Source organism: Alternaria arborescens, assembly GCF_004154835.1.
Source record: "Alternaria arborescens strain FERA 675 chromosome Unknown contig_15, whole genome shotgun sequence".
Lineage (NCBI taxonomy): Eukaryota > Fungi > Ascomycota > Dothideomycetes > Pleosporales > Pleosporaceae > Alternaria > Alternaria arborescens.
Genome location: NW_021167870.1, coordinates 91,893 through 113,816, shown reverse-complemented (window position 1 = coordinate 113,816; position 21,924 = coordinate 91,893). Strand labels below are relative to the sequence as shown.

The 21,924-nt window shown below is 50.7% G+C and overlaps 11 protein-coding genes across 11 annotated transcripts; 3 read left to right on the top strand and 8 right to left on the bottom strand.

The window, feature by feature from the left end:
• Window positions 1-226: 226 nt before the first annotated feature.
• AA0111_g6833 (hypothetical protein) lies at window positions 227-1,864 on the bottom strand (the record flags this gene model as incomplete). Its single annotated transcript, XM_028653099.1, has 3 exons — window positions 227-1,241; window positions 1,286-1,688; window positions 1,735-1,864. The coding sequence occupies 3 exons, from the start codon at window positions 1,862-1,864 to the stop codon at window positions 227-229; spliced, it is 1,548 nt and encodes a 515-aa protein (XP_028505438.1).
• A 2,249-nt stretch (window positions 1,865-4,113) lies between these two features.
• On the bottom strand, window positions 4,114-5,239 carry AA0111_g6832 (hypothetical protein; the record flags this gene model as incomplete). Its single annotated transcript, XM_028653098.1, has 2 exons — window positions 4,114-5,021; window positions 5,140-5,239. 2 exons carry the CDS (start codon window positions 5,237-5,239, stop codon window positions 4,114-4,116), a joined length of 1,008 nt encoding a protein of 335 aa, XP_028505439.1.
• A 621-nt stretch (window positions 5,240-5,860) lies between these two features.
• On the bottom strand, window positions 5,861-7,436 carry AA0111_g6831 (hypothetical protein; the record flags this gene model as incomplete). Its single annotated transcript, XM_028653097.1, has 2 exons — window positions 5,861-7,001; window positions 7,057-7,436. The coding sequence occupies 2 exons, from the start codon at window positions 7,434-7,436 to the stop codon at window positions 5,861-5,863; spliced, it is 1,521 nt and encodes a 506-aa protein (XP_028505437.1).
• Window positions 7,437-8,270: 834 nt separating this feature from the next.
• Window positions 8,271-10,196, bottom strand: AA0111_g6830 (hypothetical protein; the record flags this gene model as incomplete). The annotated part of the gene is made up of 2 exons (XM_028653096.1): window positions 8,271-9,492; window positions 9,541-10,196. 2 exons carry the CDS (start codon window positions 10,194-10,196, stop codon window positions 8,271-8,273), a joined length of 1,878 nt encoding a protein of 625 aa, XP_028505284.1.
• A 1,177-nt stretch (window positions 10,197-11,373) lies between these two features.
• On the bottom strand, window positions 11,374-12,454 carry AA0111_g6829 (hypothetical protein; the record flags this gene model as incomplete). The annotated part of the gene is made up of 2 exons (XM_028653094.1): window positions 11,374-12,273; window positions 12,338-12,454. The coding sequence occupies 2 exons, from the start codon at window positions 12,452-12,454 to the stop codon at window positions 11,374-11,376; spliced, it is 1,017 nt and encodes a 338-aa protein (XP_028505295.1).
• A 420-nt stretch (window positions 12,455-12,874) lies between these two features.
• AA0111_g6828 (Uncharacterized protein) lies at window positions 12,875-13,507 on the top strand (the record flags this gene model as incomplete). Its single annotated transcript, XM_028653093.1, has 1 exon — window positions 12,875-13,507. The coding sequence occupies one exon, from the start codon at window positions 12,875-12,877 to the stop codon at window positions 13,505-13,507; it is 633 nt and encodes a 210-aa protein (XP_028505294.1).
• Window positions 13,508-14,029: 522 nt separating this feature from the next.
• On the top strand, window positions 14,030-16,042 carry AA0111_g6827 (hypothetical protein; the record flags this gene model as incomplete). The annotated part of the gene is made up of 1 exon (XM_028653092.1): window positions 14,030-16,042. One exon carries the CDS (start codon window positions 14,030-14,032, stop codon window positions 16,040-16,042), a length of 2,013 nt encoding a protein of 670 aa, XP_028505287.1.
• Window positions 16,043-16,696: 654 nt separating this feature from the next.
• AA0111_g6826 (hypothetical protein) lies at window positions 16,697-17,664 on the top strand (the record flags this gene model as incomplete). The annotated part of the gene is made up of 2 exons (XM_028653091.1): window positions 16,697-16,762; window positions 16,891-17,664. The coding sequence occupies 2 exons, from the start codon at window positions 16,697-16,699 to the stop codon at window positions 17,662-17,664; spliced, it is 840 nt and encodes a 279-aa protein (XP_028505286.1).
• Window positions 17,665-17,770: 106 nt separating this feature from the next.
• AA0111_g6825 (hypothetical protein) lies at window positions 17,771-18,723 on the bottom strand (the record flags this gene model as incomplete). The annotated part of the gene is made up of 2 exons (XM_028653090.1): window positions 17,771-18,387; window positions 18,447-18,723. The coding sequence occupies 2 exons, from the start codon at window positions 18,721-18,723 to the stop codon at window positions 17,771-17,773; spliced, it is 894 nt and encodes a 297-aa protein (XP_028505289.1).
• A 537-nt stretch (window positions 18,724-19,260) lies between these two features.
• On the bottom strand, window positions 19,261-20,228 carry AA0111_g6824 (hypothetical protein; the record flags this gene model as incomplete). The annotated part of the gene is made up of 3 exons (XM_028653089.1): window positions 19,261-19,611; window positions 19,670-20,093; window positions 20,152-20,228. 3 exons carry the CDS (start codon window positions 20,226-20,228, stop codon window positions 19,261-19,263), a joined length of 852 nt encoding a protein of 283 aa, XP_028505288.1.
• A 436-nt stretch (window positions 20,229-20,664) lies between these two features.
• Window positions 20,665-21,267, bottom strand: AA0111_g6823 (hypothetical protein; the record flags this gene model as incomplete). The annotated part of the gene is made up of 1 exon (XM_028653088.1): window positions 20,665-21,267. The coding sequence occupies one exon, from the start codon at window positions 21,265-21,267 to the stop codon at window positions 20,665-20,667; it is 603 nt and encodes a 200-aa protein (XP_028505291.1).
• Between the last annotated feature and the right edge of the window lie 657 nt (window positions 21,268-21,924).

Below are 21,924 nucleotides of genomic sequence, written 5' to 3'. Positions count from 1 at the left end.
CTACGTAAAAACGCGCATGGTGGAGTCCTCCCAAATTTATGAACATCGTAACCAACATAGCCATATATATCAAGACAAATAGCCACTACTGCATGGGAAGCTATAAAACAGACATGAACCACACAGTTGGTAACTGTGGATACTTCTAAGATAATAATAAACCTCTATGAAAACGAATGTACAAGAAATCAATGATCGAACATGAACACATTCGAGTACTGTTGCACTATTGTAGTGCTACAGTAGTACCACGAGGTAGAGAAGAATTGACGGCGCACCGGGACCTTCGATCAGGTTGGGCTTCTGGCTCCATCGCATCATGGTTTGACACCTCGGAGTGACGGACATCGACATTATGTTTTGTAACATCGTCTAACGCAACATCAATAGCAGATTCACCGGTGTTCTGTGAGCTCGTCATCGCCCCCTTACGATATGTGCCTCGTGATGTTCGGTCCGGCCTTGGCTTGCCACTGAGTTTCGACATCACCGTACTCCAAGCTTGTCTACACTCCCTGCGGGTGGTGAAAATGTATATCGTGGCGTTCCAGGCCCCTTGAAGAGGTAAGACGATTGCCGAGGTGACGTTCAGAGCGAAGCTTGGGCGGTTCTTCGTGAACTGGTACATGCGGTTGATACTGCTAGGCAGCCAGACAACAAAGAGGGCCAGAAACATAAGGAAGGCCACTTGAAAGTATGCCATTGCTGCAGCGTGGCCTTCAGCAGTTCTCTTTGTAGCAGGACGAGATTTGCATAGTGTAGTTGAGGCCGTTGCCGTGCCCGCTGTGGGGCTTGCGGCAACAACTGTTGCCCTATACCCATTCCTTCCGGCTGTGCCCTGATGTAGAATTCGCTGGGCTTCGATGTCCTCGATCTGGACACTAGGCGTATAGATAGGAATAGAAGCTGATGATGATTCTGTGGCCAAATCATCCATTCTGCTGGGCTTAGAAAGCAACCGGTTGCTTGCGAATGAACTAATAGAGTTTTGGTTCAGCTCAGGGGAAACCGCGCGGGAGATTGGATCGTTCGTCTGAACATCGCATTTGATCTGTGTCGTTACCATAATGTTGTTCATGCCGAGCAAAGAACCCCGTGCAGCATCATGTATAGGGGCAGTCAATGAATCTCTTCGTAGGAATTGATTCGAGCCGCGAGAAACTGATCGCAGTTCAACCCTCTTTCTCCAAATGCGGTAGCCGGTAACAATGTAGATACTGATGGTCACGGTGATCACAACCCTGGGAATGTTAGTGATGTTTAACATGATGAGGGCAGAACATACCAGACAGGAGCGTAGAAGAACGCGATGCGCATCCATTCAACGTCAGATGCTACCCAGCACCAAAGAGTTGCCGACCCAATGACCTGATGTCCAGTCCTGTCTAGGATGAAGTATGCAAGGACTGGTACTGCTGGAACACCATAACTGCATGCGATATACCATTTCTCTAGATGACGTAGCTGCTGAGCATCGTACCCGTAGAAAAACACCAGAAATACATTTGTGGCCATCGATAAACAGAAGAGAGAATCTGAGACCAGGAACCATTGGATGAGTAGTCCCTGAAGCTCGCATAGGCCGGATGGGGGTTCTGAGCCCTTCGGTAATACTGCGTTTGACATCAAGGTTGCTATGTTGGTCAAGATGTTGCCGAAAGTCGCGAAGAAAACCAGACGGTTGATCGCTGTGCATGATTAGCCCCTGAGTTTTGGTTAAGTAGGAGGACGTACGTTTTCTGAAGAATGGGAAGTAGATAAAGGTGCTAATGATGAATGCTGAACCAATGACGGAAATCCCGGATGCTGTTCGTGTGGCAATTACGATAGCATTATCTCTGCTATGAGATAATGGAGTATTCATACTTCGAGTCCTTTACATAGGCGTAACTTTGCTCGGGAGGGAGTAGGTAATGCGCTGAGATCAGAGGGACTTGACCTTTTACGATGGCGATGGTAATACTAAGAGTGACTGCTTGTCCTGACCGAATGCTCGTCCTTGTGTTTAGAATTTATTTGATGTCTCTTACCGCTTCAATGGCATCGGGATTCAAGACTGCAAACAACCGGCATAGTCGAAATAAGGACCAACAGGGATAAGTCGTATGGCGCGAAAGTAGCCGCGATGCCTTGTGGGGTAATGCAGGTCTTGAGGGATTTGAATGACCTCCAATCGTGGAAAATATTTGTGTGAACAACGCAGGGTCGCGGGATCCATGCAACTCAGACTATGAGCGTAGTCTAGAAGGTGGGCTTCTCCGCCTGTAACAATGTAGGACGCTTGGTAAATCGGCGTACAACGCGCTTAGCAAAGGACACGAAACCTTTACGTATTACGTCGTACAAAGCCTGAAGAGGGAGGAGAAAGATGCGGAAAAGATTGGACCACTGGGATGGTTCGTGAGAATGTCTTCACACAAATGGGGTGTTGTGCACAACAGTAGCGTGTTGATACACTGTGCGTGTTTGAAAAATATTCAATCAGAAGTAGCGCAAGGTAAATTGGAAAGGCACAGGCATCCACTGTTATCCTACCTTAGATACTCCAGTACATGCCTGACTGGCACGGCCGTGTTTGTAAAGAACGGTGTTTGCAGCAAGCGACAACTACTTTTGGCAACAGCATCGATGTACTGGCGTCCACAGATGGAGAGCCCAGGGAAATGGCGTACAGGCAAACTGCCACCCCCAAAGCTGATACCGACGGATGATCCATGACATAGAGGAATTTGCCAATAGGGTCTGTGATCTGGAAGGCGGCGTTGTCAAGAGCTCGACGTGGGAGATGCCAAGATACCATGTCATCTTTCCCCGCAGCTCCACTTTGATCCCATTTGGCAGCTCCTTCGACGCACGTCCCGTCCTCTGATTTCACCTGCACATCACTATCGTTGAACAAAGGATTTCTGAAGCGTACTAACTGAATCCGGGCGTCATGGGTAGCTAGGGAATGTAAGACTATGGCGTATCGCGTCACATCGCATCACAATCATCGTTCCCGCTACTGTATCGACAATGTACAATCCCGCAAGAGCCCTCTTCCAATCAGCCCGTAGCTGAAATTCTTCGTGATATCAATCAGAGCATGTCGCCAGGACTTTCGAATACTGGTGAAAGTTGAGTAGCTGTAGCGTCTGCAAAGCGCTTACTGAGTATGCCAATCATAGAGCGCATCACAGACCACCAACCGCTATGCGCAGTCATCTGGTCACGCAACACCTGTTACTAGGCCGAGAGCGATATTTCTGGATAATGAAGAAAGCATTCGCCTATCAAACCCTATCATGATACGCCATCACACACCCATCCAAGACCTCCAGGCGAATGGCATTCTTCTTCCGAAGCTTACTACGAATGCGTGGTGGAGTTCTCAAGCCTCTTTTTGGAAAGGTAAGAGGACAAAGGACAATGTGTAAACCTCATATAATTCTCAATCATGATACAGCCTGAACATCGCGATGCTGTTCGTGAGATGCGATGACCATGAACTCTCAGCGATTGATGGCGTAATCATTCTTTGCTGCCACTCAACTCCAAGCTACCCCAGACTTATCCGAGATGTCAGTCACACGCTATATCGCCAAGGGCTCTCGACTTGGCAAAATCCGGCAAGAGACTTTAAAATGGGATGATACACGCCTTTGCACCAGGATCGCTCAGCCCTAACGTTGAGTGCAGAATTGGTTGCTCAGCTACAGCGGCTCCGCCTTTGTTACTGCGGCGATGGCTGCACCCTTACATATTACGCCACCGCCGATTCAGGATTCCAGAACTCAAAAGACACTGCTATGATTACCAGAACATAGGTAATGGAACTATCCCGAGTTCTAAAATTGTACGGTTGGTCAGTCGCAATATAGCCTGTGGTTATTACCTTCATTGTCGCTATTAGCGAAACAGAGAGTGGATGTGGAGCGGTACATTGATCTTTCGAACCATCAAACAAGGGGAAAACAAACCCTGCTTTCAACTTCGCTACAAACAGTGGCTCTGCCATCAATTTTAAGCACAAGATGATATGACTGCGATCGTACAAACAGTGTATTTTATGCAGGAAATGAAAGACATCGAAATCTCTCATCCATCCCTCTAGACAGCATGCAGAACCGGCTATTATGTTGCAGCCACTGCAGCATCCGTTGCGACCACGCTATCCGCCTTCTCCGGCTCCTCCGCAGCTCTTCTTTGCTTTCCAGATATCAGATAAACGCTGGCGCGTACCTCCAACAACGGATCATCACTTGGCTCTACTCCCTCTACTCGCGGGATAGGATCAAAGATGATACTCTTCTGCTCCTTCGCGCTCTCCTCGTCGTCCTTGATTTTTTCGATCTGAATCTCACCCAGTTCGATAATTTTCCTCTCCTCAGGCCAGATCTCAGTCGCATTGTCAGTTACGTCACCCTCATCCGCAACCTGAGCCAGTAGCTTGAATCCAATAGATCCAGACTGCAGACGTGGAGTTAACTCATCGAAAAGATAAGTGTCGGATTTCTCCTTCAACGCCTCAATGTCGAGATGCTTCTCCCCAGTAACGGGTACAATTCTGTACCTGACTACGGTAGCATTGCCCTCTTTAACCAGCCTGAAGGCATTTACACCAAAGAACTTCTCTGTCGCGAAACTCTCAGGACTAGGCTTCGCCGCTTGTAAAAACCTTGCCGTCTCCGGATGGCGGCCCAGAAACTCGGGCACTGCCTCTCCTGCGTTCTGCCCTGTTGCCGCCTTTAAAAACTCCAGGAACTCAGCACCAGTACGTGTAGGGAAGTATGGTGTCGAGTGAGCAACGATATCGGTATGCTGCCGAGTTCCGTCTTCCTTAGGAGGCAGGTGAAATCGAACTGCGATGCCTCGCGGATTGGCATTGGGGTCTGTGTCTGCAATCTTGGGAAAGCCGGTGGAGGAAGAGAAGCGCACGGTTATCGGTGTGGAAGAGTTGTTGAAGTGCGGTGCTGTTGTAAGGGATGGGGCTGTGGTGCTGGGTGTGAAGGTTCCGGTCAAGAGATGTCCTTTCGCATGGGCTGTAGTATATCAGCTGCTAATGTTCGGAGTGGAGAACCGATGGTAATTATATGCATGCATAACTGAGGGACCCGAGAAAGGATCAAGCAAGGAGGAGGTAAGGTAAAAACAACATACCAGGTCTGAAGCTGTGCGGCGCGTTGCCAGCCATACCCCGAAGAGTGCTCACAAGACCATTGCTCGTCTCTACTACCTCCGGATTTGTAGAAAGTGGCATGATTCACCAACAATGTAGTATATTCTCGGGAATCTTTCTTGTCGTTGTGTAAAATCGTAGAAGCAACTGAAAATAGTGTAGAGTCAAACAGTCAAATAACCTCGGAAGTATACTGTCTACAGTGAAGTGGTTCTTGCTTTACTATATACCCAAACATCAGCGCAAACACTTGGTAGTAAGCACGTATTCATGCGCAATCTGAACCTGATTTACAACACTCTCATTCCAAATCTCGGCTTTCGGCAGGAACCTCATCAGGACTTTTGCCTAGAAGCGTTGAGGTACTGAGGTGGCTGGTCTAATCGTTTCGTTTTGATTGGCGAGGTAGTCGCGAAGGAACGCTGACAGCATGCTTAGCATGCTTACTTTGCATGCGCATCCTAACAAATGTTTAGCTTACAATCTCAGTCGAGACCTTTCTTGATGTTTAGTAAGCCTCGCTCGAAAGTAGTTGAGAAAGCGTCTAGCTGACATTTGCTCTCTCGATGATTGGATTGGAATCGCTAGAAATTACACGCGTCTTTCAAGTACATGCTACGGATGAAGTCATAGTATTGAACACCGGTATCAAGAACCTCATCCAGAACTCTATTATCTCTGAGTCGTATGCTTGGTAATCATCTACTCCGCACAATTCTCAACAACCTTGTCCGCTCTCCTCCCTACCAGTCCATCTACATACCCCAGGAAAACATCCAGATCAATCATATCAATTTCCCCTAAACTTGGATTTGAACTCTTCAAAACCTGTCCACCCCAAAGTATACGCAGATACGCTTTGCCTTCCTTCTGGTAGACCTCAAACACAACCTCGGAACCCATACCCACCCAAACCATAGTTTCAACCTGCAAGAAACTAAGTAAGCGCGCCAACGATCCGTCATGCGCAACATTATGCCGATATACGACGGAGTCTTTGCCTGCAAGAACAGCGCGCATATTCTCTACAACCTCGGCCATGAAAACGCCGTAAGAAGCTGCAGCTGCTTGTAGAGAAAGCGGAGAATCGCGATAAATGAACGAATACTCGTACTGACCAAGACGATAAACAGTATCGGCTTGTTCTTGAGTGACGCAAAGACCTGGGTTGGTGATGTTGCAGGGTAAAGGTTTGGCGTGGCATTGACGAGCGGAGAGATTGTCGTAGTAGTGGTCGAACCAATTATGCCATTCTGAAGAGTCGGTAGCAACACCGCTTATGGCGTCGAGAGAAGCGAAGAGTGGTGCTGTGGCCTTGAGGTGCGCAGTCCAGTTTGAAGCTGTGCTGCCGACACCGTAGGAGCTGTAAAGAGAAGAGGCTGCTGGACAAGAGTACGACGGGGCTAGGGAGTCGATGGTGGAGGGTTGAACGTGCAGCAGTACGTTGTCTTTGGAGTTGTACATGCCCTCAATCAACATTCCGGCGACTTGGCTAGTGATGACGTTATTTGAGACGCGCCATGTTGTCTTTTCGTTGATGGCGTCTGGTAGAAAGCCGAGCATGTCGTGGTATACGCCGTAGAGATCTTTGCCGTGTTGCAAGGAGTCATCGAGGCCTTCACGGGTAATTTGCGGAAACTGGCACGATCCGTTGAAACCGGCCACAGCAAAGGGGTTAACAGGATTGGTATAGACACTCCAATATGTTGACGCAGAAGTGTTACCAGCGGGATTTAGAGGCTCGCCATAGTAGAAGAGACCTTGGTCATTGCAATCCCAGGGATAAGCCTCTTTGGGAAAGGTATTGGAGGCATAAGGTGTGCGCTTGTGATGGCGATGGATACTACGCCAACTGTAAGCTCCCAGTTCAACTTGAAGAGAATGACATTGACACTTACACCTCCACATACACCAACTCGAACTCATCATCGACCTTGACATACTCTTCTTTCCTCACATGCGGCATGTTACACCAATTGTACGTTCCGTACTCCACACCAGCTGGTAGCTGCGAGCTGTTGAACACAAATCTGTTGGTCCCTGTGCCATTCAAGACTTGGCCAATATCGTTGATCCAGCTTTTCTTGGGCGCATACCAGCCTAAATCTACCTTTGAAACATTTTGGGCCACCGCTGTAGTGGCTATGGAAGCAACGAGTAGCGGCACATAGTTGCGTGAGAAAGCCATCTCAATGTCGTAAGGTAGGAGATGGAAGAGCGTGAAGAAGGTGCAGGTCAAAACAAACGCTGACAAAATGGAAAAGACAGCATATCGCATGTCTTATATCTAAATCGCTCAAGGTGCGATACCGGCAACCATTGCAAATGCAGAAGGTCTCGTTGTTAATGACGAACGTTGGGAGCAGGAGGATGGTCGCCGCGCGCAAGACAGGATGCACGATGCGAGGTACGAACAGGCGATTGGTTGGTTGAGATGTCAGAGTGGACCTGGCAACTGGTATCTCGGCCCTAAACACCACGAGTAATCCCGACCATGTTTCTGGAAACTTTGCGCTAATCACTTTGCTTTTTGCATCGAACCCAAGAATTTGGTATTCGGCACGTCTCTCCCCTGCGCGCTCAGATTGATCGATACTAGGTTTAACAGCCACAGTTCGTGAAGCAGGACGAGTGTTTCATAAGATACAATTTTTCTGTCGAATCCCCTCAACCCCTACGATCTGTTTGCTACCAATCCTCCACTGATATCTTAATCATTCGCTAAATAAACAGGTTTGAAGCTGATCCCGCATTGCTCCTACTACGCTCAGCGTAAAAGACATCGACCACCCGGATCCTTGTTGAACAGAATGAACAGTGTCGGAACGGCGTGACTCTAGAATGGTACTAAACAATACGAAAAAGGGTATGCGCAATTTCAAAATCAGATAAAAACACAAACTTCCAGATGCAGACTGATATAGGAAAAGGTATCGAGACCTCCAAGTGTACACATATACCGCTTGAGTTGTGCTGAATGTGGAAGAATCAAAAGATGCTTCGCTGGATGAACGTCATATGGCCTCGTTGTGGAGTGAATGTTGTCCGTAGTTGGTTTGACTCGATGATGATGCCGGACTGGCAAGAGGCGTGAGTGTTAGGATCGAGGCACCTAGAACTCGTTGGGGCGATATGGGCGATACTGGCCGCCGCCAGCACTGACGGCCCGACCATTCGTCGCCGGAACGGAGAGCCCCCTGGTTGCTGGTCCATCTGAAGTCGCGACTCGTCGCTTGCTCTTCTCCAGACGGGTGGTCCTCCAGCCCTCATACCATTGCTCACGGGAAGCCTCGCGGAGTTCGGAGCGCCAATCACTGAAGACACTCTCCCTGAGCTTGACGAAGTCGCAGTGCTCCGGGTTGTAAGGGTCGGCAAAGCCCCATGGGAATCTACGACCGACAACCTCAGGGTCATAAGGATCTGGCGAGATGATGCTAAGAGGCAAGAACGGAGTCTCGGCATTTTCGCTGTGAATAGAGGCGGACATAGCTGAAGGTTTGCGGCTGTGACCTTTCCTGGCGCTCGGGGGCGAGGTCGGAGGTGAGTGCGACCTAGTGGAAGAACCAGATGAAGCAATCGAGCGCGCAGCTTCGGAGGAAGATCGCTCGAGGATCTTGTTAAGTACCTCGGATTTACCTTCGCCCTCAGACGACTGCTCGTATTCGTCCTCATCACGCTCATCCAGTCGGTCGGGATCTTCGTCATCGTCACCTAGGTCTAGGTTCAGGGCCTCCAAGGGGTCCAACTTTGCGCGTTTGATAGTGTCCCAGACTGTCTTCTTGAGGTAGCGCATGTGTGCGCCGGTGATTGTGTCTGCCTTGCTGATGACTGGAATTACAGTCGTTCTGGTTTGCAGCTCGCGAAGTATGTTGAGATCTAGGCGCTCATCTAGACCACCGAAGATGGCACTGCCAGCATTAACGACGTTAGACTTCTTGCGGGCCTCGGCTATGTTCTGGTCCAAGCGAATCGGATCCAGGACGAGGAAGACGCAGTGAATGTGTGTATCCTTGACGCCAGGAGCGCGTACAACCTTTTGTTCCTCGCTAAATGTGTCTTCAAACTTGGACTCGAGGAAAGAGGTGATGATGGGTAGTTGGAAATCGACAATGTTCTTCTCCAAGCCCTCGGAGTCCCAGAGCGTGACGCCGACTCTCTCACCGTCTACTTCAGTCTCGAGGAACTCTGACGTGAAAGGTGAGTCGTCACCACCCACGGCTGTAGCGGGTGGGGAGGGCGTATGTGGGCGCTTTCGAGCCGGAAGTGCAAGCGCAGTGCGGAGGAACTCAATGAACGATGACTTTCCGCAGCCCTTGGTACCAATGACAAGGATGCTATGTAATTGTTAGCGCTGACGTCGAAGGGTGCGATGTGGAACCTACTTGAAAGGCGTGGGGTCCTTCCTCCTCCTCACACGGCGGGGGCTGTTGACGGTGCTGATCTGGCTGCTGGCATAGCTGTAGCGACCACGGTTGGTCATACTCTCAGTTCTCGGGTAAGGATCGTAGTCCATGTAGTTGGATTGCGAGGAACCAGGCACGGGCGGCGCCACAGCAGGGCTGGAGCTGGGGATAGGCGCCATCCTGTAGGTGTCGGTTGAGGGTCGGCTGAAGTTGTGGGCGCTGGGGTTGTAGGTGCCAGCTTTGTTGGAGACAATGGCAATGGAGTCTGGACGAGCATCTTCACCTCCAAACGTGGCAATTTGGGGAAGGGCCGAGTGAGAAGGCAGGCGCGGCGGCTGCTTGGGCAGCATGGTAGCTTCGCGCTGCTTGCGAAGAGCCTCCTCCTGGGCGAGTTGCTTCTGCTTCTTGCTCATCTTGCCGATTGAAGTGCTTCGATTACTGCTATTACCGCGAACTTCGGATGAGCTTTTCCCGCTGGTTCGGCGCAGAAAGTTGAAGCTGGATCTGCGCGGTCCTGCTTGGTCAGAGTTGGTGGACTGGGCTACTGATGGGCGGCCAGAGGGATCAGGAGAGCCGTCTTGGTGGGCCAAGGTATTAGGTGGATTAGGGGACCGGTCGTCGATGGTGGTGGCCATGGTGGGCGGCGGAAGGGCTCTTAATATCAGTGGCTGCGACTTCGCGCGTGTAATCTTAGCAATGGAGGACTGCAGCAGCGTAGTGGACAGTCTTGCTGGGTCGGGCTATCCTGCGCACGGCACAGCAATTCGGACCTCGCAGCGTCCTAGTGCAAGTGAAATTGAAGGAGGAGCTGCCGGCGGGGGTCGCAAGGGCAGCACCTGCTCAAACGCGCATCTCGATGGCGCGGGCGGGGGAAAGGCCCAGGGTCTAGTCAGAGGCTTCGACTAACCTTTTGGCCCGAGACACTACTGCAGGAACGATACGGCGCAATGGCACCCCCGGATTCTCGACAAAAGTAAATCGCCGGTAGTTTAATCGCGCAAGGAGGGTGAGGTGGAGGAGTGGTGAAGACCAGCCACCACAAGAAGCAACACCACAGACGTCAACATCGGCGTGACGCGTCTCGGAAGGAGCAAGGCTGCAAGCAGCCGTGCCATTGGCCGTCGCTTCTCGACGTTGGACGCACAGCGGGAAACCGCGATGGTGACACCGACGGGGGTGCGCGCCCGAAATCTCAATGCGAAACATCTGGCCTGACCAGACAACCACCGGCAGCGCGCCAATTTGCATCCAGCAGCCAGTCATTCTTCACGACGCGGCAGATTTGTCTTGTGCAATCCTTATCGCTTCGGCGGCGACGTGCAGCTGGGTTGCCGGTCCCTGGCGATCGTTATGCACATGAATAGGGGTTCCCGCTAGCCGGAATCCTCATTTTATGAAGCCTCGGTGCCCAGTGCAGAGGGCTGGGGGACGCTGAAGCCATGTGTTGTTAGTAGGCAAGGAGCGCATAAACGCCATCTCTGATCCGACACAACGCTTCTGGGGACACCCACGATACCGCGTCGCAGAAAGACAGAATAGATATAAAGAAACAATTCTGGCGTCATCCTACTCTGTTTTTCCATCAAACACGAACAGGAGGGCGTGCTGGTTCTTCCATTTTTGGCTTCTGCGCCAACGCCAACAAGCTGCGCCTCATGATAGTCCAACCAACACGTCTCAGCTGTAGATAGCATCATCACGCAACACGTGCGCCTATCGATAATGCCCCACACAGTGCGATTCAGTTGTCCCATGGATTGATGATGCTCTCCCGGCCCGCTCGATCCTACGTCAGGCGCAAGCCTCCAAACTCTATCCAGTAAACCTACCACTCTCCGCGATCTTGCTCATGACCTCTTGAGTGTGTTCCCAAACCTTCTCTATTCCCCCTTCTTCCCTCAGCTTCTGCGCTTTCTTAGTATCTGCCAGGATGTCCCCATTCCAGTTCAGGACATAGCCTCCACTTCCCTTCACTCCGTCACTTCCAACAACCTCTGTCTGAGCGCCATCTGCCTTGGGGGCGTAGCGCGGTGCAGTGGCAGCAAACAGGTGTCTCTCGCCGCTTTCCACCTGCGGAACATAGAAGAGACGTCCAAACAGACCACCTAGCACGAACGTGACAGCGTTGTTGAAGCGACCGAATAGTTCTCGCGTTATGCCCGTATCCACAGCAGATGGGTATTCGTGGATGTAGCTTGTCTTAAGGTTCTGACTTGCCAAGTGAGTGACGGAGAGGTTTGTCATGGCGCTCGCGTGCAGCAGCACCTTTTTGAGACTAAAGTTATGCCTCAGGGAGAGGTCAGAGTAGTCAAGGCCGCCCAGCCTCAAGCCAGCCTGCGGATCCAGAACATTAACAACGCGAGAGAGGTTGTTAGCTTCAGAGGCATTGTCGAGCAGCGGCGTGAGCTGAGAAATAAATCGCATCCGCGAGTAGTACTGGACAGCCATCTTCCTGTCCAGACCTTCGGATGTCTCGTTTCTTCCTTGCACCGTAAGGTATCCACACGTCATGAACAGTACATTTACTTGCTTTTCTTTGCTCTTAATCTCGCTGCATGCTTCGTCCACATTCTTCAATAGTGAGAGGTCCTTCTGGACGAAGCTGATCTGGGATGAGCTGTTGATGGAGCTGAGCTCTTCCATGATCTTTCCAGCCTCTGTTGCATTGCGGCCAATCAAGTAAACATGTGGTGATGTAGTGTTTCGGACAAACTGTAGAGGTAGGAGTTACCTAGTCGGTATATATTTTGCATGCCTTCAAGTAATCGCGACTTACCTCTCGAGCTGTGAAGAAGCCAATGCCACTTGTACCTCCGACAAAAACTGCCACTAGATTTGGCGGTAGGCTCTTCAACGATGCGTTGTGAGCGCGGACAACGTCAATAGCAACCATGGTAACGGCGTGTTAATCGAGAAAGTTGGTTTTGCGCAGAACTGTGAGATGAATGAATCGCTGTTGAAACTTAGGGTGGTTGTCCTTGATAAAGTGAGTGAATGCCTGATGGATGCAGCTTAAACGACCGTGCCAGTATTCGTCCGTCCGTGTCAACGGAGTTACCATCACCCAAAGCTGGACATAGCGGACTGAATCTACCGGAATACTGTTCACTCATGCTAGCTGACAACTTCCAGCGATGCGAACATTCATGGTAGTAAAAGACTGCTGATCTGGGCTCAAAGAAGTTCAAGCTTCCGCATCCGCCGAAGACAACGCTAGTCTCCACCAAACCTTCGCTCTTGACCCCACCTGGTACATTTCACAACATGGAATTTACAGCTTGCACGATCCTCGCTGGAGGGAAAAACGCCCACTATGAACGCACTCGGTGATGTGTCTCCCACCTTGGGCCCAACTCAACTTGCTGCCGGAAATGCTCCTCCAACGCCTCCGCACGAGAATGCGCTCGACGATATCTACGGTTCCGCGCCCGCGTCACCCACTCTCGCTGCGAACATCCCACATGCACACAACCATGAGATACTCTCAGACCTTCCATCCCGTCAACGTGCGCTAGACACAGATGCATATCGCGAGGGTCTAGCGAATAATAAGGGGCAATACGTACAGGAAGGCTTCGATGAAGGCTACTCCCTAGGCGCAAATCTGGGTTTGAAGGTGGGCTACATACTAGGAGTCCTACAAGGTTTTACTGCTGCATGGAGAGGCCATGACGAGCAGGTTCACAAAGAAGTAGCAGAATTCTACGAATCTGCGCGCAAGGAGCTTGCAATCGAGGAGTTGCTGGGTCGCCAATGGGTAGATGAGGAAGGAATATGGAAGTGGGGTGTTGTAGGGAAGGATGAAGATCCCACATTCAGAGAGGTATCGGATCAGCATCCCCTAGTGAAGAAGTGGATGGGTGTCGTTGAGGAACTGGCAAAGAGGTGGAATGTTGATCTCCAGGCTGTAGAGAAAAGTCAAGTGCCACAGGATGACCAGTCATGAGGAGCATTTGAAGATTGGCCTTCTCCCCAGTGCCACTTTTCGATTGCATCCTCAAGTAACGTCAACAAGCGCCAGATGGTGTGACAGTGCCTTATCCGAATCGGTTCGCCGCTTCTCAAATCAGAACGTTCTACAGTTTGGTTAAAGAAGGGGGATGTTCTCATCAACAGGCACAGGATAGTCATCCACCGTGTTCGGCGAAGAGACAGTTCTGGGTATAACTCTCCTCATGACCGATCACGCGAAGACAGAGTTTTTGACTCCAAGAAAAACATACATGACTTCAAAGCCGCAGACAATTGATTATCAATCCACAGAGAGTCAAAAGTTCGGGTTGGATCGGAAGATGAAGTTGGTATGTCTTATTGTGCACGGACGAAATAGCGGTTTATTCGGGCGGCGTTGAAAATGCCGTCATGACTTTAAGTCCGACACTGCGCGAAAGATAACTGAATCTCACAACGTAGTCCTCATGTCCTACCACACTTTTCTCGTGCTGATTCCGTCCTGCCTTCGACAGCCATGATACATGGCCTGTCTGCTCTTCGAAGAGCACCTGCCCAATATGCGACATCACGACTGCTGACGTCAACCTTGGCCCCCACGCGACTCTACCAGGCACCCATCGTACGCCGCCTGCAGACACAACAATGGGAGCCTCTGCGCCCTCCCAATCCCGCAGATCTACCAAAGCCGAGGCAGCGCAAAATCAAGCCTCCGTTTACTCGCCGAAAATGGGTGCGCCGCCTTGCCGTCGTTTCTGCGCTGCTCGGTGCGGGATGGCTGGCTGACAGGCAATTCTACGCTTCATCCATCACACGTAGTTTGCGCACATTCAAGACCGGTCTTTTGATAGGCATAGACTACAAGATCAACTTCCGTGCGCACCCACCGCTGGCGAATAGCATCGAGGATCTCCATGCAAGGAACGCACAGAGAATATTCGATCTGTTGCGGTACAATGGCGGACTATACCTGAAGATTGGGCAGGCGATTGCCATGCAAAGCGCAATACTACCGCCGCAGTTCCAGAAGATGTTCCAGCAAATGTTTGACGACGCGCCGCAGAATGAATGGTGGGAGGTTGAGCAAGTCATAAGAGAGGACTTTGGCAAAAGCGCCGAGGAAGTATTTGGTGTCAGCTTCACACGAGAGGGACAAGACGGTCGAGGTATAATGGAAAAGACTGCAAGGGCTAGCGCAAGTGTTGCGCAAGTCCACTGGGCAAGGTTGGCAGACGGAAGAGAGGTAGCGATCAAGATCCAGAAGAGAGAGATTGCGCAGCAGGTAGGATGGGACCTGTGGGCCTTCAAGGTTGTTTCCAAAGTCTACACTTGGTGGTTTGGCATCCCTGTCTACACCCTGGTCCCATACATCTCCGAGCGCCTGATGCTGGAAACCGATTTCGAGAATGAAGCGGACAACGCCGTAGAAATGAAGGGACTTGTGGCTGCAGAGCCGCGGCTCAATGGTCGAGTCTACATTCCTGCAGTATATCGCGAGCTTTCGAGCAAGCGTGTCATGACTGCCGAATGGATTGAAGGAGTGCGGTTGTGGGACAAAGAAGGCATCACAAACAGCTGGAAAGGCGGATGGCGCAGAGGCAGCCCTGGTGCTGGTGGCAACCTTCTTCCCCCTATCCCCAAGGACGCCAAGGTTGATACACATGTCCCAGAGGACGCCACGCAGTATGAATGCTTCAAGCCGGACCGTAACTCATGGCGAGGTAACGATGGCAAAGGCGGTCTCGGTGTTTCACTGAAAACTACCATGAACACCATCGTCGACCTCTTCTCAGCACAGATGTTCCTCTGGGGTGCGGTACACTGCGATCCTCACCCTGGAAACATCTTCATTCGCCGCCTACCTAACGGACAGCCTGAGGTTGTCCTCATCGATCACGGTCTGTACATTCGCATGGACCCCAAGTTCCGCCTTCAATACTCGGAATTCTGGAAATCACTCCTCGCCTTCGATAATGCTAAGATTGAGGAGATTGTCAGCAGCTGGGGCGTCAAGCACGCTGACATCTTCGCATCAGCAACGCTCATGCGCCCATACCAAGGTGGTGACAAAAGCGTAGCAGAGGTCCTCAAATCCGAGAGAAAAGGCAAAGATCAGGCTGAACGCGCCTTCGAAATGCAAGCCAAAGGTCGCGACGCCATCAAACTCATTCTCGGCGACGATGCAAAATTCCCTCGTGAGCTCTTGTTCATCGGCCGCAACTTGCGTATCGTACAGGGTAACAATCAGTTCCTTGGTTCGCCTGTTAACCGTATCAAGATCACCGGATTGTGGGCTAGTAGAGCGTTGATTGAATCCAGGGACCTTAGCGTGAGCCAGAGATGGAAGAATTGGGTCAACCATCTGCGGTTCCGGTGCGTACTGGCACTTAGCGATGCGGTGTTCTTCTGGAGTAAGCTCAAGCAACTGGTTGGCGTTGGTGGAGGTATGGAAGACGATATCGAAGCGCACATGCGCGTTATGGCCAAGGACTTTGGCGTTGAGCTAAATCATGGAGTCTTCGAGGGTTAGCAAGAGTAGATGTATGATAGATGTATTTATCCACTCCCATGAAGAGAAAGGTATATTTTCAGTCCCTGCAATATATGAATCATTAATTATGAATATTACTCAATCTGAGTGGCGTGTCGTTATGTATGTAAAACTACAACTCAACTGAGAGTATTTGCAGTCATCTTAGCTAACAATGTCAAATTGACTTCTCTTTATTATTGTCTGCGTGCCTTAGTCATGGACGTAACGCCCGTGATGACGTGCAATAGAAACGTGCCGAGGTTAAACGCGAACATGTCCTAATCAGTATCGTCAGCAACCCATTCACGCGTAAGCGGCTGTACAACGTCGCTGCATCACTTCCATCACACAATTGGCGTCTCAAGCTGATATCCGTAAATCACCTCTTCAGAGTTTTACAAAAATAGTCTAGGTTGACGCGTGCATAGGTACGCCCAATAATACCCCAGCTTTGTTACCGAACCGAGGCCCGTCGCGTCCCAGGCGGGGAAAGCTTACTATTCAATCACAACTCAGCTCCTAGGACCGAAAGTCTTCAGCAGGTCGACACTCCATCGAAAAGAACGACTTAACAACAACTTTAGAAAAAAGTGTACTGGTCATAGCTAAAATTCGTCTACTTGTCTCAAAGAAGCTAGTTTCTGAAACATCATGACTTCTTCATCGGACTACTCTGACATCAAGTTCGAGATCAAGGGACAGATTGGTATCATCAAGGTAAAAGATTACCCCAATCATGCTCTTTCTACCGTGACAGGATTCTGGAGCATTCAACGAAGAATTCTCTCGTCGAATCATCGATATCCGTGTCATGGTATATGTCTAGAACTAACACAACTCCCTAGTTCAACCGTCCCAAGGCCCTCAACTCCTTCGGCGGAAATCTCATCCCAGACGTCATCGCCGCACTACGTGTTCTAAATGAGCACCCGGATACCGTCTTCACCGTCCTGACAGGCGAAGGCCGATTCTTCTCCGCCGGCGCAGACGTCAAAGGCATCCCCGGCGGTGGTGAAGTGTTCAAAAACGATGGAGAGAAGAAACTGGCTTTCGTGACTCGGTTTGGCTATGCCACGGAACTTCTACGCTCCATGATCGACCACCGCAAAGTCCTCATCCTTGCCCTAAACGGTCCCGCTGTCGGTGGTGGTGCAGCTTGGTTCCCGGGTATTGCGGATATTGTCCTTGCTTCCTCAACAGCCTGGCTGCAATGTCCTTTCTCAGCCCTTGGTCTCGTCCCCGAAAACGGGTCCGCGTTATCCTTTGCCCAATCCATTGGCATTCACCGGGCCAACGACTTCCTCATGTTCGGCCGTAAACTCTCGGCACAGGAGCTTGTTGATGCGGGTCTATACAATTATGTGTGGGACGCTACGGGTGATGAGTTCCAAGGCAAGGTTGTCGAGTTCTTGGAGGAGCAGCTAAAGGGGAATGATGGAAAGAGTATGATGGAGATGAAGAGGTTGCAAAATGCACCGATTAGGGATGCGCGGGTGATTGCTGTAGTTAATGCTGTTGATGCGTTGGCCGAAAGGTTCGTTGAGGGTGCGCCCGCGGAGAGGTTCAGGGTCAAGAGAGAGGAGATGGAGCAGAAGAGTAAGGCTAGATCGAAGATCTGAAAGTTGTGATACGTAGTGTATCTTCCTGTATTCTGGCTAGCAAGATTTCATTCACGAAAAAGTAGTGACGTATTTCTTGAATCAATTCCGGGATTTATCCGTTCGTTCAAGCATACTCGACCGTATTCTTCAGCGTGCCAATCTCTGGACTCAGGTTTACCTCAACCACATCGCCCGGCTTCAAGAACTGCGGCTCCTTCATCGCATAACCAACACCCGCACACGTACCCGTCATGAACACAGTCCCCTTCTTTAGCGTAGTGCCCTGACTGCAATAGCTCACCAAGGTTGGGATCTTGAAACACAGGTCGTCAATGCCCGAGTTCTGTCTCAAATCGCCATTAACGATGGTCTTGAGATGCAGTTTGGACGGGTCAGGGATAACTTTGGTGGAAACGAGTTGGGGGCCCAGAGGCGCGTAGGTATCGAAGCCTTTTGAGAAATTCCATTGCGGCACTGTTCCTGCTAGGAGAGGGTCTCGTTGAAGTTTACGCGATGAGACGTCATTGCCGGATGTGTAGCCGCCGATGTAGTCGAAAGCTTCAGCTTCAGATACGTCTTTGGCGTCCTTGGAGATGATGAAGCAGAGTTCGCCCTCGTAGTCGGCTTGGTTGTCTTGTGCGATTTTTGGGATGACAATGGGTGCACCATGGTCGTTTAAGCATGTGTTTGCTTTTATGAAGGTGGATGGGTATGGGGGAAGGGTGCGGCCACCTTCCTGGACTATGGGAAGTTGTCAGCATGGCAATGGGCGGAACTGTATAGCAGAGAGGTAAACTTACTGTGCTTGATAAAGTTTAGACCTATGCAGCGGATGATAGGCACTTCATCCACTGTTACTGGGCCAAGCAGTTTCTTGACTGTTACTTCTTCGTCTGTGACCTTGGTGGCTGAGTCGAAGATGTCGTTGTTTTTTACATCAATCACTTTGGCCTTCAGTCCCGTCTCTTCTGTTGTAGTACCAACGTCAAAGTCTGCCGAAGGGAGGATTGGCTGACCCCGCAGCTCACGGCCATCTGTCGCAATGAAGCGAATAAGTCTGTCCCAGTTTGGTGCCATTGTTGCGATATATGGTGAAAAGATGGTAGGAATCCTGGGGATGCTTCGAGCAGGGTCTAATACGTATTTGTAGGATCAAGACGTGAGTTATGCTGGATATATATTCTACCGGAACTTGCTAACGCTGAGTCGGAAAGATGTGGAGAGGCTCGGAGGGGTCGCGCGGCAGGCTAGTGCGGGGCATGTTCTGGTAGAAGGTAATTCAGGAACGCGACGCTTAGTCTGTCGGCGCTTGTTATGAGGCCGGAACACATATCACGAGGCTGGTTTTCACATTTCCTGCTCCACGCGTCCCTATATTCCATAGCGCTCTTCGGTAGGAATTGACGGTACGTACGCGGATTCTGTCGAGGAAAGGGCTGGCTTATCCGTCCACGGACTTTTTTCCGATCATACCAAGAACGTCCCAAGAGTCTGAGAGGAGCGTCAGTGTCGCTTCTTTGGATTGAATAGGTCTGACATGAAGCAGCACTTCACCATCAGACAGCTTCAAGCCTTAATGGTTCAAGTTATTGACGGAATGTCACAATGTAATTTCTAGTCCCTCTGACCCGCCACAAGTCCTTGCCTCTCCTCTTCGTCCTCATCCTCCAAATGCTTTGCAGGACGTTTGTACAGCACATAATGCTGCAGCATAAAGATGATATCAAACACAATAGTAATGTTTCCCAGCCCGAACTTGACTGGGTTGCCTGTGACACCACTCCAATCGTTTTCCAACGCGGAATCGATGCACAACTGCGCAAGCGAAAGCCAACCTCCCGCGAAGTCCAAGAGCATAGGATATATACTCCATCCCAGCGTAGATTTGCGCTTGTAATTGACCCAGGCTTGCGGTATGTACTTGAGAAATACGGTGAGGAGTTTGACGTAGCCGAGCGTATATATCTGTTCGATATTAGCATGAACTTGTAAGGTCAGAAGGTGGAAAGTTGGATCAACTCACAACGTCGATCCATGCCCACCCCTGTGCATCGTTTTCTTCTGTTCCTCTGGTTTTTACAAGCATCACCACGACCACGATAGCAAGCACACATCCCCACCAAACTCCTAGTATGACCCGACTGACCTTCTGCCTCTTGCCAATCTCGAAGCCCCATATCTTCTCGAAGAACTGACTGTAAATGATCACGCACATGACCGCGCCATGTGCTGCGAACAGGAAGTCATTGAATCGTACTGTCGTCTGAGGCGCTTCCGGATGACGGTACGCATATTGCGATTTGATAGTAGGCGAGTATAGGAAGCAGGCTGTAGAGATGGTGTAGCAGGTGAAGCCGAGGACGTTGAGGGTGGGGAAGTCTATTGCGAGACCGAGCGTGGATTTGCGAATATAGTTTGATATGGGTTGGGGGTAGAAAGATAGGGACCTGACTGTGAGTTAGAGTGGGATCATAGAGTACGTGTCGAAGGATGGCTGGTACTGACCACGACAGGAAGTACGCCCAGCCCAGTACGCGTGATATCGCTCGTGCAAAGGCTTCGAGCTCAGGACTTATCGTCATGGTGGAGAGAGGACTTCAGAAAGAGCTATGTACATGGGCGATAACGATTGTGCGGCATGCGACCTTGGGGTGTCGCGATAGCAGAAGCGGGAATGTGACTAGTGCCAGACCAAAGAGAGAGTGTTATAAAAGACAGTTAGAATACAGAGACATGTTGTTGAGACAAGGCCTCATGGTGGGTGAGCGCCTGATGTTACTCGCGTGTACTGCACATGTGCGATTGCGACAGATGCGCGCATGCCCGCGGAGCGGCAGGGATCCCGGCATGGCTGTTTCCAACGCCGATATGCTCCTTCGCTCCTCATCTGGGACTGTTCCGACTACACATCGTATCAGACTTTCACATTATCTATCTCATCGGAATGTCATCAACATGAAGTAGAACGAGTTTGGTATGCTAAAGACAAGATGCTAACGCATCGCAATCCTACGCTATCTATTTACCTTCAAGGTACAACTTCAGCCCCTCTCCTTGTGCATCGAAAGATTCCTGCAAGCTCTCCCCCAGCGTCTCTTTTAATATTCCAGCCAACGGCCCGTTAAACTCCTCATGAGACTCGTACAACACGGTGCCGTTGCCTATGTCGCTGACCGCCTGCCATCGCGTCGATTTGACAGCAATTTCCGCCAAGTAATCCCATGCCAGCCTTCCCAATTCTGGCTGTACATGAGTTATGCGCTCGAAAGCAGTCTGCGTATGCAAGAGATTGTCTGGTGTGTCCTTATTCACCGGCAACGGGAGCGGAGGGATCTGCACACGGAAGAATAAGTAGTTGCCTTCGACAGCTCGCTGGTCGGGTAGAGTGATGTTGTTGGCTGAAGTGACGAGAGCATAGCGCACGAATGGGTTCCAAGCTCCGTAGTTGGGGAAGTCGGTGAGTGCATCCCAAGCAGCGTCGACGGTGGTTTTAATTTCAGTGCGCGCGCTTGCACTGAAGACACCTGGTGGTACCTCTGGGAGATTCGTATATTCAGATTGCGCGAGAGCCACATGGAGAAGGGCCAAGGAGACGAGGCTGAGGAACTTTGACTTGAACATGGTGAGTGAATGCTTGGTGAGTACCTAATCATTCGCGACCTGCCTGGGGATTGCATACTTTTGTACCTGATTGTACCCAGGACATTCGCTTACATTACTTACGTCGGCTAGCACGTACGATGCGAAGTTCTTCTAGGATGGCAGGTCGCTTACACCAAAAGTGGTAAATCATCACAAGGTTACGGACAAGGCTGTCTGGGCGTGTTTCCGAGCTGGGAATCAATTTGCTGATCATCGTCCTTGTAGACGGGACAGGACGGATCATGCCTTTGAACTGGAAATGGGAAGATTCTACCTGTCAAATGTCACTTCTTGTGAGCGATGCGGCTGTGGTTTTGTAGGATGAGGCCAAAGATACAAGCACGTGCAAGCCACGAGATGCCGCGCGGGATGTGGGCCTCGTGATATGCATGCCAGAACGTCACTGATCGGAATGCTTCGCGGAACGCCGCATGTGGCTGCCCAACAACATTACTCAGGCATCTACCGTGCTCGCTGAAGTCACTTGACCCAACTAGCACGCCCGCAATCTAGGAATGACTAGAAGCAGCTAAAGAGGGGCTAGATATCAGCGCAAAGGGCGGTGCCGGCGGCGACCATGTTGCAGGGCGAATGGAAGGGTGAGGGCGCGACATGCACCTGCATAAGCTATGAGCT